The 16130-nt window shown below is 57.8% G+C and overlaps 1 protein-coding gene across 1 annotated transcript; it reads left to right on the top strand.

Annotated features, from left to right (window-relative positions):
* The first annotated feature begins 229 nt into the window (after positions 1-229).
* Positions 230-15910, top strand: MEX3A (mex-3 RNA binding family member A). Its single transcript, XM_065857580.2, has 2 exons — positions 230-994; positions 12125-15910. The coding sequence occupies exons 1-2, from the start codon at positions 529-531 to the stop codon at positions 13228-13230; spliced, it is 1572 nt and encodes a 523-aa protein (XP_065713652.1). The 5' UTR covers positions 230-528; the 3' UTR covers positions 13231-15910.
* The last annotated feature ends 220 nt before the right edge of the window (positions 15911-16130 follow it).

Raw genomic sequence — 16130 nt, 5'->3', positions numbered from 1 at the left:
GGCCCGGCAGGTCCCCACGCAGCCTCCTCCACCCACATCCAGGCGGGTCCCCGCAGCCCCTGCCCGTGTCACCGCGGGTGTCCCCGCCGCCCGAGGGCTGTGCGCGGCGGCCGGGACTACATCCCCCAGCAGGCCGCGGGCCGGGGCAGCTCCCGCTGCGCCCAGCCGCCTTCAAACAAAAGAGTTTTCCCCCCGCGGGGCTCCGCGCCGCCCCGCCGGCCCCTCCGCACACCCCGCCGGCGGCTGCGAGCCGGGGGCGGAGGCGGCGGCGGGGGGACCCCGGCGGGCTGGAAGTGCCTGGGCGAGGGAGCTCGGGTTACAGAGAGAAAGGGGCTTGGCCAGGCAGAGGGGAGGTGGGCGGAGGGTCCTTTTCTCTGTCTGTTTCTCTCCCTCTGCCTTTTTTTTTTTCCCTTCTCCCTCCCGAGCTCTTTGTGTGTCCCCCCCCCCCACTCCCCTCCTCTCGCTCTCACACCCCCCCCTCCCCAACCAACCACCACCACCCAACCCCCTCTCAAGTCTTTGTTAGCCATGCCTAGCCTGGTAGTACCAGGGATAATGGAAAGGAACGGGGGTTTCGGCGATTTAGGCTGTTTCGGTGGGAGCGGCAAAGACAGAGCGCTGCTGGAGGATGACCGGGCGCTGCAGCTCGCCCTGGACCAGCTCTGCCTGCTGGGGCTAGGCGAGCCTTCCTCCTCCTCCTCCTCCTCCGCCGTGGTGCTGGTGGAGGACAGCAACAACAACAACAATAACCCGCCGCCGCCGCCGCAGCAGCCCCCGCCGCCGCCGCCGCCGCCGCAGCAGCAGCCGCCGCCGCCGCCGCCGCCTCCTCCACCGGCCCCGAAGGGCTCGTCGGCGCCCAGCGCCGGGGCGGCGGAGCCCAAGTTGTGCGCGCTGTACAAGGAGGCCGAGCTGCGGCTCAAGAGCAGCTCCAACACCACCGAGTGCGTTCCGGTGCCCAGCTCCGAGCACGTGGCCGAGATCGTGGGCCGGCAAGGTAAGCGCCGGGGCGCCGGTCCCCGCCCGGCCGCCGGTCCCCCACCTCCTTCCCCGCCCGGCCGGGCCCCTTCCTCGGGAAACTTCCCCCGCCGCCCGCGGCATCCCCGCGGCCGGGAGGGCTGGGACCGCCCCGCCAACTTCCCCCGCGACTCGCCCCTCGCCGCTCCCTCCCTCCCTCCCATTGTTCGGGACCGGGGCCGGGCGGGCACCCGCGCCCCGGCCGGCTCAGCCCCGCCGGGGACAAAGCGGAGGGGACAGCCCGCCTCCCTCCCCGGGCGGAGCGGGGCTGCCAGCGGGTCGCCGCTCTTCTAGCGGGGGGGGCGGGGGGCGCTTTTTTTTGGGACGGTGGGCGAAAAAATCTATAGGAATGTCTGCGGGGGTTTGTCCGGGTGTCTGCACCGGAGCCCCGAGCCCGGCGCTCCTCCGGTTCTGCGAAAGAGCTGTTCCTGAATCGCGCTCTCCGCCCTCCTCCTTAGAAAGAAAGAAAGAAAGAAAGAGGGGGAAAAAAGACAAAGGGAAAGAAAATAAAGCGCGGGGAGGAAAGAAAGAGAAGAGAGCGGGGCTGGCTGCCGGCCGGGCTCGGCGCGGTGGGGAGCGAAATCCCCTTTGTTGGGTTCGGTGGAGCGAGGGGGTGTGGTTGCAGCGATTCGCTGCCGGGCCGAGCACCGGGGCCGGAGAACCCGTTAATGGGAGTTGAACTTCTTCTTGGAGACATGTGACTGGCGGGGACCCCGGAGCGGCCACCGGCCGGCCCGCCCGGGCCCCCCCTCCGCCCGCCCCGGCCGCCCCCGCCGCCCGGCCCCGCCGCGGGCCACGCTCCGCCACAGTGATGCTTTTGTTCTCCTTACGGGTCTGTTCGGAGCGAGGTGGAATGGAGGAGGGCTTGAAAATAAGAATTAAAATATATATATATATACACCACACCCACTCTTAAGTCACCCCTCGCCCACCCCCACCGCTCCGGGCTCCCCGGTGTGTTGGGGGGGGCAGCTCCGCCGAGCCCCACGTTGGCATCGCGGGGCCGTCGCGGTGTTGAAACGTGGGGCTGGGGAGAGAAGTTTTGTGTCGCTTACAGAGGAAAAAAAACCCATAATAATAGTGTGGCTAAGTGAGATTTTTTCTCTCTCTCTCTAAGCAAGTAACTTGACGCTCTGGAAGTGTGACGGGCAGAGACTGCGGCTCCAGAGCCAGATGCTTCCTCTTGGGTTGGGAATTGAAATGGGCCGAGCAGGGGGTTTGCAGTTTGACATGGGCAAGGGTGGCTCCTCAGCCCAGTGCTCCCAGTAGGGGATGTGCGGGGCTGAACTGGGCGAGGGGAAGCCGTGGGGAGGGGGACACAAATGACTCATGGCCGAGCATCCTTACACTGGAGGATGCTGTGGGAACAATGGGGCCTGGGCTGGCTCAGGTCTCCCGCAGCAGCGGAGCTCGGAGCGTGCTGGAGGCCACTTCCCGTGCTGGGATGGAGGGTGGGCAGGGGTGCGGGGGGTGCTGTTCCCCCGAAAAGCTCAGCGTGTCCGCAGCGGAGGGAACGGCTTTTGCATCGGCTCCCCCCGCCACACTGCGCTCGTGGCCCCTGCGCTGGGGACTGGGGGGATAAAGGGGGTGAATGAAGGGAAAAGGGGGTGAAGGGATGGCCGAGCCTGAGGCTGATCCTCCCCGTGATGCTTTTACACCGCGGCGAGCCGAGCGCGGGGCTTTGCACCAACTCTGCGCTGGCGAGTGCAAGGCCGTGGAGAATCAGGCTCCCTTTGTTTAATAAAGTTAGGAAAGAGAGAGGATCCAGCGGGCGGAATCAGGGGGGAAACGTTAGACAATGCGGGAGGTGCCTGGGCTATTTTCTTCCTGGATCTCGCCGCTGCCCCAAACTCCCGAGCAGGGGGTGTGTTCCGCTGCGCTGGGCGGCGTGGCCGGAGTGATGGCGAGGAACGTGGAGACCTGGATTTGTTCCACCATTTTTTGTGTGTGTGTGCATGCGAGGGCTTTCCCACAGCTGGGAAATGTCAGTGGGACCCGGCCCCACTCCATCAATGGGGCAGCCAGTGCGAGCTGCGCCCTTTGTAGAGGCGGGTGAGCCGGATCCTGGGCTGGTAGAAACCAAAATTGCTTCGGCAGAGACCCACAGCTGAGATTGTGGCCCACACTTGGTATTTCTAAAGGCCTATAGGAATGTCTCCTGGGTCTTGTTTTTGTGGAGAAGGCCAGATGACGAGGGTGTATTCTCAGATGGAGCTGGGCGCAGGGCACCCCGAGAGATGTTATTTCAGGGTTGGTAACAGGATTGAGCTTTAAGTTTGTATTTTCTCATCTGGCAAACCACACTGCTCCTTTATGTTACTTAAAAATAATATCTACCATCTTTAAAAGTGTATCTTAGTGCCACATGTGTGTAAGAAGCCCGGATCTGGGCATGGGGGCCCTTTTACGTGCGTCTTCCAATGGAATTTCCACCTGCCCTTTGCTGGAAGAGCGTAAAAGCGCTTGAGTATAAATAAGGCTCAAGCCCCATATATTTTTATTGGAAGGGTTGTGAGCGTGATTTGCGAAGAGGTTTAATTGTGGTGGAGGGGGCGGCTCCGCTTTGAAGAGATGCTGCAGGAGCTAAACCTGGGCTTGGCGGCTCCCTGCTCTCCCCGGGAACTGCCAACGTGCCCTTGTCGCGGAGCCAATCGCATGCTGGAAACCTCGCCGGAGTTTGCGGTGGTGCTGGTTTGTGCGCTGAATTTGAGCAGCGCGGCGTCAGCGGCGCGGCGGCCGGGCCGGTGGGACGCGGGGCGAGCTGGGACGGGCTGCTGGAAGAGGGACTTTGCTGGAGTTGGCCAGAGCGGCACCGCGATGCCCCGGGGTCCGGGGTGGAGAGCCGGGTGGCCGGTGGGATGCGCCAAGGGCTGCTTTGAAAGAATGGGAACTAGAACAGGAGGATGAAGTCACAACGGTCCCGTTGACTGCCATTAGTGACCTTTTCCACTCGTGGTTGGCAATGACCTCCCTTCCCTGCTGGAAGCGCAGCCGGGCCCTCCCGCTGCTGCAAGGGTGAGGAGCAGGGGTGTCTCTGCGTGTGTCGCGGCTCCTGCAGATCGTCCCCGTTTCCCCTGCAAGCGTGTGAGCTGCTTGGGTGTCTGGATGATGCGGTGCGTGCCATGGCGTGGCGCGCTGCTCCGGAGTGCCGGAGCCGGTCCTGGTGCATCGGGGTGCTTGGTGGCTCTTGTGCTTCACCCGCCAACTCTTGTCGTGGGCATCGTCCCTCCAACACCCCTTGCGGGGCTGCGCGCGTTCTCGGAGCTGCGCACATACACGTGCAAAGACAAAGCACCGATGTGTTTTGCACGTTGGTGGGACGTGGAGGGAGTTGTGAAGGAGAAGGTCCTTGCAGCCCAAGGGTGTGGGTTGAGATGGGAAGAGTGACGGTGTCTAACGGTGTCGTGCTTTGGCTACTTGGACTGTGAAGTTAGAAAGGGGCAGAAATCCTGAGCCACCAGGACAGGTGGGTGTCCACGTTCTCCCCTAGAAGCCACCTGAGGCAGGTGTAGCTCAGCCCGGTGCAGATGCATCATCCAACGCTTCTGGCGGTGTTAAATCTGCTCCCACTGGGAAACCGGGCAGCTGTCGGCGGAGCCAGGGAAGAGGCTGTTGCACCCTTAGCGGGGCACATTTAAGGCCGGATCCTGTACTTAGGGGCCATGGTCGCGGTTCTTTGTGTGTGCAGAAGGCGGCGGGTCCGTTTGGCTTCAGCTGAACAGCACAACAGCTCCAGCCGCCTGCTCCCAGCAGGTACCTTCCCTGTGGTATCAGTGTTTTTGCTCTGCTCATCAATAGTAGCATCCATTGTCACCTGTACCCACAGCCACCCTTTGATGAAGCATCTCTCAGCCTGCTCTAACTAGCCTGTTGTCAACAGGAATGAGATTATGTGAGAGAGGAGCTTAACATAAATTGCTCTTTCTTGGCAAGGTGAAGTCAAATAACAAGAGGCCCCACTAACCCCAGGTGATTGGGCTCTTTGTGTAGCTCCAAACACGCTCTAATGCTTCCAGCATTTAAAAATAGTCCAAGGAAGCCTTTTTCATTGAGGAAGTCTGATGATTGCAGCTCCCCCACCCACCATGTGGAGGTGGATGCTCAGCATCCGAGAAGCAGCGCGGGGGTCAGATCCTCTTGTCTTGCTGTGTGTAAATCTCGGAGCTAAAGCCACCCGGTCCGGCAGGGCCTGAAAACCGACCTCCTTCCATCGCTCCGGCAGCTCGAGATGGGCCTTGGCGGCAGAGAGAAATCGCGCTTGGCGCCGGATAGTTATAAAGTGTTAACGAGAAGCCATCGGAATTTACACCGGGGAAAAGTGCAAGGACGGGGCTTGACTTTGTGCGGTTTGAACTGGAGGTGGGAGGAGAAAACGGGTCTGGGAGAGAGAGACAAAGGGAATTTTCTAGGGAGACGCGCGCGCTCCGCGCATCCCATCCAACCGCTGACCGAGTGAACCGCACCGCGGAGCCGCCCGGAATCTAGGGCACTGGGAAAGTGTGTTGGCATCGGCTGGGGGCCCGGCCCCCCCGGCTCTGCCTTTGTCTGCGGCCGCCCCGGCCCGCTCTCCCCGCTTTCCGGTCGCCCCCACCCCAATGGGGTGAGAGCGGCCGCCCCGGGGCCGGGGGCTTCCAACCCAACTTCCCTCCTCCGCACAACAAGGCAGCGATTGTCTGTGGCATCTGGGTTGTTGCTTTTGGGTCACGTTGCTGCTTTTCCCTTTTATTTCTTATAAACAACTTTCATCGCTACGCGAAAAAGCTTCAAATCGCCGTGCCGGAATGAGGCGGTCGCTTGTTTTTATGGCGTGATAGTGTGTTTCGTGGTGTTTTTTCCCCCCTTTCCTTGTAAACACAACTTGCATCATCAGTACAATAAAACCTCCACGCAAACGTTTAGGTGTTTGTGGCCCTGTACTGCGCATTTGTGCTTTTTGACGCCGCTTTCGTCAGATCTCCGATGCAGCAGAATCTCACCCCACAGATATTCAGGAGGGTTTAGTTGTGATGTTCTTTGTGTGCTTGTCTTTTAACACGGCTTTCATCTTAAACGGGAATAGAACGCCCCACCTTACCGGAGATATTCGAGGGCTCTTTATTTTATGGTCCTCTTTAATTTTACCACTAGAACAGAAAAAAGACCAAATCCTAATTTGCCCTTAGGATCTCTCACACCGCACCAGCAATGTCAAAATGTCCTAAGTGGGGTATTTACAGGTGTAATTTATACCGGTGCAGTGTAAAGGTGCCCCAGTATAAACGAGAAGAGGGCTGAAAATCCTTTGTCTGGAGAGATGATTTTGTATCTGATGAAAATAAGAAACAGAAGTAGCTGGAGTGATTTGTGTGGTGTGGTTTGTGTTTAAAAAGCCACCCCAGGGCTGGATCCGTAGCCGGTTGCTCTGAGCTGGTGCAGCACCGCTGATGGTGCTTTAGGGTGAAGCCCGCACCTCCGGGCATGAATGGCACGTGCTGGAGATGCACCGGAGTGTGCCACGTGAGACCTGGGCTGCCCCGGCAGCGCCGTGGGCCTGTGCAGGATCCGACCTTCTCGCGGCAGGGAGGAGGAGGTCGTCAGTGGGTTCAGCTCTGGATTTACACTGGAGGCAAATATGCAGTGGAACTACTTGGCAGGCATGGCTGTGTTTTCCATTGCACTGGCGTTCTGCTGGGGTTCACCAGGCAGGGGGCAGTGGGGCAGCCCGTGCGCGTCCGTCCTGTGCGCGTCCATCCCATGTCCATCCATCCTGTCCATCCCATGTCCATCCATCCTGTGCAAGACCATCCTGTCCAGCCCATCCATCCTGTGCGTGTCCATCCCATGCGCTTCCATCCCATGCGCATCCATCCCGTGTCCATCCATCCTGTGAGCGTCTATCCTGTGTCTGTCCATCCTGTCAATCCCCCGTGTCTGTCCATCCCGTGCAAGTCCATCCCGTCCATCCCGTGTCCATCTATCCCGTGTCCGTCCATCCCATGTGCGCCCATCCCATGTCCATCCATCCCGTGTGCATCCATCCCATGTCCGTCCATCCCATGTCCGTCCATCCCATGTGCGCCCATCCCATGTCCATCCATCCCATGTCCGTCCATCCCATGTCCGTCCATCCCATGTCCGTCCATCCCATGTGCGTCCATTCCATCCATCCCGTGTGTGTCCATCCTGTGTCTGTCCATCCCGTGCACATCCATCCCGTGCGTGTCCATCCCTCCCATGCGTGTCCGTCCCGTGTCTGTCCATCCCATGCACGTTCATCCCGTGTCTGTCCATCCTGTGCGCATCCATCCTGGGTGCGTCCATCTCATCCATCCCGGGTGCGTCCATGCCGGCATCCATCCCGTGCACGTCCATCCTGTGCGTTTCCATCTCATCCATCCCGTGCACGTCCATCCTGTGCGTTTCCATCTCATCCATCCCGTGCACGTCCATCCTGTGCGTTTCCATCTCATCCATCCCGTGCACGTCCATCCTGTGCGTTTCCGTCTCATCCATCCTGTGCACGTCCATCCTGTGCGTTTCCATCTCATCCATCCTGTGCACGTCCATCCCGTGCGTTTCCATCTCATCCATCCCGTGCACGTCCATCCTGTGCGTTTCCATCTCATCCATCCCGTGCACGTCCATCCTGTCCATCCTATGTGCACTCATCCCAGTGTCCATCCTGTGCGCGTCCATCCTGTGTTTGTCCATCCCATCCATCCCATGCGTGTCCATCCCGTGTCCATCCATCCCATGCGCATCCATCCCATGCGCCGCTCCGGCCTTTTCCCATTGCCATAGCCGTGCCCGGGCGCCGTGGTGTAGCCACAGCGAGGTCCTGTGGCAGTGCATTGTGTTTATGGTGAGCAAAGATTTGCGATGGCTTTATGCAGAGGAAACGGCTGCCAGATTTGGTGCATCTGACACCCTTGTTACCCTCATGTCAGCACCCGCCTTGGCTGAGGTGGACTGAGCTGTTTTGGTGGGTTTGTTACCCCGATTGCAGAGGTGGGCAGGGCAGATAATGCAGCTGTGCATCCAAACCTCTCCCACTCCACCTCTCCCCAGTTTGGCAATGTGCAGACTCCATTTATTTGTGTTTAGACAGAGCTAGCTGCCCTGTGGATTAACTCCCAGTTAGATAACTGGTCTGGGTGCTGCAATCCTCAAGGGTTTGTTCCTGTACGGTAACATTTGTGGCTTAGTAATTTGCCAACAGATTTACTTGGAGTCAATTGGCAATCCCTTAACTGAAGTTACAAAGGGGTGGGGGGAGGAAATAATCACACAAACCTCCTTTGTAAAATGCTTTGGGATTGGCAAAAACCAGAATAATAGAAGCCAGGTAGTGGAAACACAACAAGAAAGGGCTTAATTCTCTCTGTAATATAAAAATCTACCTGGCAGGAGTCTGCACGTTGCCTTAAAGAGTAGAACGCTACAGCAAACTTATGTGTGATTATGGTTTCTACAGGTCCTTGTTTTGCCTTAGTTTTGCATTTTTACCACCAAATTTCATGGGGAAAAAGGACTTGTGACTATGGTACCCGTGTGGTGAGGATCTAGAGGGCCGCATCCTGATCTCGCTGTGCTCTGTTGGGAAACGGAGCGATGCCAAAGGCTCGGCCCCTCTAGTTGTGCGAAGCGCGGTCAGGGTTGGGGTTGAGATGGGCCGGGAGTCTCGGCGCTAAGTGGGTGCATCAGATTTAAACCCAGCCTGATTTTGGCTGCTGGAAATCAGCGCGGCTCTCCTGGAAGTTGGTGGAGTTGTGCGTTGATAGAGCTGATGGCTTGGCCTGTTGTCTGCGCCGGTTTAGAGCGGCTGGAGATCTGGGCCACTGAACCTGCTGGTCTTGATGGAGTTGGTCTAATTTCCTGTGGGGTTATTTTCTGCAGTTTTTAAGCAGAGGATTCCCCATCTGTCTGTCTCCGCAAAGCTGGCTTTCCTGTCTGCAGGCCTGCACAGACCCTCCCTCCTCCTCCTCCCCCTGCTTCTCACACCATCCACTGCACCACGCGTCCTTTTGTCCGTGGCTCGGTCCTCCCTCCGCTCTCGCCGTGCTCTCCTTGCCTGTCTCCCTTTTGCCATCTTGGGGTGTCTTTGCCTCCACACCCCTCATCCTCCTCCCTCCCTCCATTTCCATCACCTCTCCTCCATCCCCGACTCTCTCCCACCCTCGTGTAACTCGCCCTTATTCATGTGTGTTCCCTACCACCGCTTCCTTCCATCTGTCCCCAGCATGGAGCCCCATCCTTTGTCACTGCTCCGCTTGCCTGACCCTTGGTGCCGTCTCCTCGATTGTTCCTCGTGCTGGGCTCAGATCCCTCTGCCCCCACACGCAGCCATTGTCCCGTGGCTTAGAAAAACGCCCCGATAAAACACCCACCTGAGGCCCTTTCGCCAAAGAGAGCGAACCTCGCGCTCCCGGCAGGCGGAACGGGGGCCACCGAGGGTCTGGCCGCCGCCGCTTCGCGCCGGGGCGATGTACGGGAATCATTTCCAGCGCGGACGCTCGCTGCTACACCCCCTTTCTTTCCGTGCGACGCTCCGGTGATATCCCTGGGGAAATGGTGGCATCTCAGTTAATCTTCCTAAGATGGAATCTCCATCTTTGGAGCGAGGGAAATGTCTGCCAGGGAGAACCGGGCCGGCCCGGGGGCTGCGGGCGGCCATAGGTGACCCCTCGTGGGTTTATTCTGCCCTCCGCGGCCTCCTTGGCATGAACCTTTATTCTGTGATGTTTGTGTCGTTTTATTCGACCCTTGTGTCTCGCCTTGCACCACAACGTCCTGTTCTTTGAGTTTCCTAAGCGCTAATAACGCTGCCGATGACCATCCGGCCACACCAACTGTTTGGAGACTTCACTAAACAAAGCATTGCAAATATACTTCGGGGTGCAAACTCAGCAGGGAGCAACTTGTGAGCTACGTTGGGCTTGTTAGGGGGTGGATTTCGTTGGAATTGGGATGATTTGCCCACCTCAGGTTTCTGTCGCCCAGGAACACGAAGTTAGCGGCTTAGAGATGGAGTTTAACGCGGCGGCGTTGTAACGCGAGGTGTTACAGGACGTTTTGCAGTAACGCAGAGCAAGACGCAGCTATTCCGCCCATTCCACAAACGGGAGCGATGCTCGGAGAGCTCCGGGCTACACCGGGAGCGGCCGGCGAAGGCAGGATTTGCCGGCACATGTCCTACAGCGGTGCCAAGAGCCGCTGACGGGGTTGCAGAGCCGATGGGGACGTTCCGTGCCGGCAGGGCTGGACCGCGGTGCCGTGAGCTGCGAGCGTGACCCGCGGGGCTGCGGCGCCTGTGCCTGTCGGTTGTACCGCGTGCTGTTCCTTTCGCCACCGCGAGCCGCGGCCTTGTCAGCCATAGCGCCACGAGGCCCCGTTTTTATCGCTCAAGGCGCGGGGTTCAATTCTGTCCGATGATACGCAGTGGTAGGATCGTTAGGTTCCTGTAAATATCACGATGTCACAAGTCCGTGTCTCATGAGACGAACTGCGGAGAAGCGGCAGCACTGAGAGTGGCAGCTCTGAACTCCGAGATATTGTTATTTATTAGGATCTCTGCAAATAAAAACATTCCAGCCCATCAGCTGAGGAATCTTAATTTCTTGCTTACGGAAGCCTTTTGAAGAGCAGGAAGGTGTAAAGAACAGGGGGATAAGTTGGTGGGTGCAGGGGGGATACCAATGTACAACAGCACTGGCATGGCGAGGGACCTCAGGAAAGGGTCCAGGCCGCTCTGGTGAGGATCAAACATCATCCGTGTTGAATACACCAGAGAGTGAAGGGCAAAACGCAGCCCCTCTGCTGCCCCCTCAGACTTGTCCCCCCAAAAGTGACCTGGGTCGCACCGGATTTGCCCCAAAAGCCCCACAGTAGAAGTCCCGATGGAGGGCTCTGCTCTCTTGAGTTATGGCAGACGGCTCTCCCCTCGTGTTCCCCGTGAAGGGGAGCGGGCTGGTGAAGAGGCTCCACATCAGCCATGCCCGGCTGTGGGCTCAGTGTCCCCCTGCTTGGTCCTGTCATCTCCAGCCTCTCATGGCCCCGTGCGGCAGCTGAATCCATGCAGGCCCGAGAGCTGCGCTGATGAGGAGGGAGCCAGGGCCGCCATCTTCTCTGAGGGGCAGCATGGCGGGAACGGCTTCCTCACAGGAGCCGCTGGCCCGTGGGGAGGGCTCGATGGCCCCCCCGGCCCCCTGCTGCTTGGAGGGGTGGGAAAGGGAGATCTCTGAGGGGTCATTGCTGAGGAGTGAGGGGAGGTGGCTGAGGGACATTGTGTGGTGGGGAGTGGCACACAAAATGGTGACTAGGTCAGAGAGGTTCTCCTGCCCCTCTGCTCTGCCCTGGGGAGACCACACCTGGAATATTGTGTCCAGTTGTGGCCCCTCAGCTCCAGAAGGACAGGGAACTGCTGGAGAGAGTCCAGCGCAGCCACCAAGATGCTGGAGGGAGTGGAGCATCTCCCGTGTGAGGAAAGGCTGAGGGAGCTGGGGCTCTGGAGCTGGACAAGAGGAGACTGAGGGGGGACTCATTGCTGGGGATCAAGATGGAAAGGGGCAGTGTCAGGAGGATGGAGCCAGGCTCTGCTGGGTGACACCAGTGACAGGACAAGGGGCAATGGGTGCAAACTGGAACACAGGAGGTTCCGCTGGAAGATGAGAAGCAACTTTTTGGGGATGAGGGTGGCAGAGCCTGGCCCAGGCTGCCCAGGGAGGTTGTGGAGTCTCCTTCTCTGCAGACATTCAAACCCCCTGGACCCCTTCCTGTGGAACCTCAGCTGGGTGTTCCTGCTCCGGGGGGATTGCACTGGGTGGGCTTCCCAGGGCCCTTCAACCCCTCACACTCTGGGATTCTGTGACCTCTCCGTGAGGGTGAGGGAAGCTCCTGAGAGAGGAGCTTTCTGGGGATGGTGACCAGGAATCCTTCCTCTGGAGTCTCTCCTGTCAGGGTTTGGGTGAACAGGACCTTCCTCTCACTTTAGGTCCCCGGGCAGTGGCTGCTCTGTGGTGCAGGGTTTGCTGGAAACATGGCGGCTCAGCCTGGTTTCTTGAGGAGAGCGGGAGGGCGATGGCAGCTCCAGCCTCTCTAACCTCCCTGCCTTGTTTTCTCTCTCTTCCCTAAGGCTGCAAGATCAAAGCCCTGCGGGCAAAGACCAACACCTACATCAAGACCCCCGTGCGGGGCGAGGAGCCGGTCTTCATGGTGACGGGGCGGCGGGAGGACGTGGCCATGGCCCGGCGGGAGATCATCTCCGCCGCCGAGCACTTCTCCATGATCAGGGCGTCCCGCAACAAGGCCGGCACCACGTTCGGCAGCGCCCCCACCTTGCCGGGGCAAGTGACCATCCGGGTGCGTGTGCCCTACCGCGTGGTGGGCTTGGTGGTGGGCCCCAAGGGAGCCACCATCAAGCGCATCCAGCAGCAGACCAACACCTACATCATCACGCCCAGCCGGGACCGGGACCCCGTCTTCGAAATCACCGGCGCGCCGGGCAACGTCGAGCGCGCCCGCGAGGAGATCGAGACCCACATCGCGGTGAGGACGGGCAAGATCCTGGAGTACAACAACGAGAACGACTTCCTCTCCAGCAGCCCCGACTCCGGCATGGAGAACCGCTACTCGGAGGCCTGGCGGGTCCACACGCCGGCGCCGGGCTGCAAGCCGCTCTCCACCTTTCGGCAGAACAGCCTGGGCTGCATCGGCGACTGCTCCGTGGACCCCGTCTACGAGACCCCGCGGCTGAACGACCAAAACGACTTCAATTACGGTTACCTCTTCCCCAACTACGGCGTGAACAAGCAAGATCTGTATTACGGCGTGCCGGAGTCGGGAGCCCCGATGTGGGCTGGGCAGGAGAACACCAACCCTGTCTCGGTGCTCTTCTCGAAGCAGCAACGCTCCAGCAGCACCGGCGCCATCCACCCCAACTCGCATCGCTCCCCGTCCTCCTCCATCCAGGAGCCCAATCTCTCCGCTCTCCCCAGGCGGTCGCAGGGGGAACCGCTCCAGGGCTTTTCCAAGCTGGGGACGTCGAGCGCTGCCCGGACGTCCGTCTCCAGCAGCCGGGAGTGCATGGTGTGTTTCGAAAGCGAAGTCACGGCGGCTCTGGTGCCGTGCGGCCACAACCTGTTTTGCATGGAGTGTGCTGTGAGGATCTGCGAGAGGACTGATCCCGAGTGCCCCGTTTGCCACGCTGCAGCCACTCAGGCCATTAGAATATTTTCCTAAAGAGACACAGCAGGGCATTGGGGAGGGGGGGAGGGACCGTGAGGGGGGTCCAGGAAAGAATAATAATAATAATGCTAATAATAATAATAATGACATCCGAAGAACAAACGAAAGAATAAATTAATTTAAAGAAGAAGAAGAAGAGAAAAAAAAAAAAATTATTTTACGAGCGATGTATGTTATTTTTTAAGAAAAAAAAAAGCGCATAATAAAATTAAAATGAATAGCAAAGCCAGAAATTGTGAAGGGCGACCGATGCTCCGGCCTGCGATGTCTTTTTCTGAACGCAAGTACTCTGAACGCGCACTCGGATCTTGCAAGCGAAGCGGTTTAGTTCAGTTCGGTTCGGTGGCGAGAGCGGGATTGGATTGGCTGTGTTGACCAGACCAGGGGACGGGGCAGGACGGGGGGGCCCTGCCCGCCTTTCTTCTCCAGCTACATCCAAGCTTCACCTTGGTCTGAAGCCCCTACTGTGTCCCCCACCAAGGGGTGTCAGCCCAGCTGGGAGCTCAGAATGAAACACATAGAAAGAAAGGACAACGGATGACGGGGATTTAGGCAAAAATAAACCACAAAAAAAGAAACCATCGACCTCTGGGAACGTGTTAGAACGAGGGCACAACTGTATTACCTCAAAGATTTAAACAAACAAACAAATAACCACAGCAGCTAAAGAACTTTTCTTATTCTGAGCCACCGTGGAGTCTGGGACTTTGTTCTTTATTTCCTTATCCGAGCAGGGATTTGTTCATCAGCCGAATCAGGAGTCACTAACAGGGTATTTCAAACGTTCCCATCCATGCGGGGAGTGCGTCGACGTCCACGTTTCCGTAGTTTCATCCTTTATTCCAAGCGATACCAGCCGCAGCTACACACACCGTGCATGTTCACACACACATAACCTTGTGCTTTTCTTTTCTTCAAAGATCTATATCGCACCAAAACCTAAGAGAGACGATCGCGCAATAGAGGCGCCGAGCCCGTACGCAACCGGCGCGCGTCCCAACAGAATGCAAAAACAAACCCGAGTTTATAGATATAATTTTGTTGTCGGCGTTTTTAAACTGGACCAAAACTTTTGTTACCCAAAACCGAGCGGGGGGAGAAAAAAAAAAGAAGGAAAAGTATTTCTTTATGGACCAAAACCTCTTCCGCTGTCCTTTACCTGGATCTTCCTGAGGTTGGCCGCTTTTATATATTCTATTTTTTTCAGAATGGAAACAAATTGCCTTGTTGAACATCCTTGAAGCATTTCAAGACTCCTGGTTTTGTTAAATCAGATACTTTTGGAAAGCATTGGGAGGTGGGTGAGGATGGGCTTCGAATCTGGTTTGTGCGCCAATGCGCACGGCAGCATCTCCACATCAGGTTTGTTCAGCCGGTCCCTGGATGCCAAAATGGTCAAGATGTGTTGGATTAATCCACCAGGATACCCATCTAGAAATAGATGTGTATATATATATAGGCACTTAACTCATCAAGCACCTATATATATATATATGTGTGTATGTAAAATTATATATATATAATTTTCTCACCACCGCTGCCCCATCTCCTACCCCTCAACTTCTCACACATCCCGGACCCTGATTTAGAGCTGAACCAACAAGTTGCACAACTTGGCAGAGACAGTTCTACAGCAAAAAGAAGGAAAAATTGCTTTATTTGCTTTATTTTTTCCCTTCAGTTACAGGAGACTTTCTTTTCATTGTAATGATGTTCTTGGGAACATCCCCCTCTTCTCGGTTTGCTCCCGCTGGTCCGCTCGAGCCGTCCTCGCTTACCGGCCGCTCCGGGATACGGATAAAGATCCGCTTTCCATCTGCAGATATGGGGTGGAGGGGTGTGAATGATGCGCCTCCACCGCTTTCGCATCCATGGTAAAATAGGGGCAAGAGGTAGATGGAGGGGGGCGCGGCGTGCGTAGGGTCTGGTGGGGGCAAAACCGCCGTGCTAAAGGGACACGGTGGGGTCGAATTTGTGGTCGCCTCCTTTGTAGTCGCCTCCTCCCCAAAGGTTTAAGAATGCGCGGTTCTCCCGGCCCTGGTTCTCCTGGCCCTGGTGGGGTGCGATGTTGGAGCCGCCGGTGCGGGTGGGAGCCGTGGGGTGACACGGGAGCTTGGGGGTGTCCCCACAGCCCTCCTAGGGGCGCAGACCTGAGAGCCGTCCCCCCGTGAAGTGGCCTCGGTGAAGGCTCCGGAGCCCCAGGCGGCTCTGGTCACATCCTTTGGAAAACCGGCCCAGTTCTCTTTCAAATTCTGGCTTGGGTTTGGTCCCGGTAAACGACATGGAAGGGAGAGGAGGGGGCCAATTGTGCCACCCCTCCCCTCCCGCCGCCGCCTCCGCCGTGTCCCCAGGGCTGTATTTGAACCGTTCCATGTGCAAAATGAGGGGCAAGAGCTGCGTTGCGGGGGCGGGCGGTGGGGGGGGATGCAACCACCCTTCAGAGGGGCATTTGGAAACGTTCGTGTTGGTAACGGGGTGGGGGGGATTCAGCTGGAAACCACAATGGCGAACGCTTCCCTTTCGGCTGAGTCCCCCGGGGGCCGATATGTTAGTTGAGTGACTAGTCGTTCTTGGCTGAGTGAAGTCTGTTCGTGGTAATGTGAGCAAGTTTTATGATCAATATGTCTTTATTTGATGCCAGGTTTGTGAAGAGGTGGGGGGGAGCGGGGAGGGGGGAAGGAGACACCCGTGTTGGGGACCTGGGGTTGGGGTGGATCTGCTGTAGCGCCGACCCCGGGGAGCGCGGAGGGAGAAGGTGAGGGGGGCTCTTAGCTGCTCCTTTGATTCCCTCCCTCGCCTTAAGGAGCGATGTAAAAGCCTCCTGCATGCTGAAAATGTTAAGAGGAAACACGAAAATAGAGAAAACCTTTCTTTTTAAATAATAAAAAATAGGA

This window comes from Patagioenas fasciata, chromosome 30 (assembly GCF_037038585.1).
Source record: "Patagioenas fasciata isolate bPatFas1 chromosome 30, bPatFas1.hap1, whole genome shotgun sequence".
NCBI classification, from domain to species: Eukaryota; Metazoa; Chordata; class Aves; order Columbiformes; family Columbidae; genus Patagioenas; species Patagioenas fasciata.
Note: the sequence above shows the minus strand (reverse complement) of the source record. Positions and strands in the feature narration are given on the sequence as shown.

Coding starts and splice junctions, on each gene's coding strand:
- MEX3A (XM_065857580.2), top strand. CDS start 529: ATGCCTAGCCTGGTAGTACCAGGGATAATGGAAAGGAACGGGGGTTTC. Junction 995..12,124: donor CGAGATCGTGGGCCGGCAAG/GTAAGCGCCGGG, acceptor CTCTTCCCTAAG/GCTGCAAGATCAAAGCCCTG.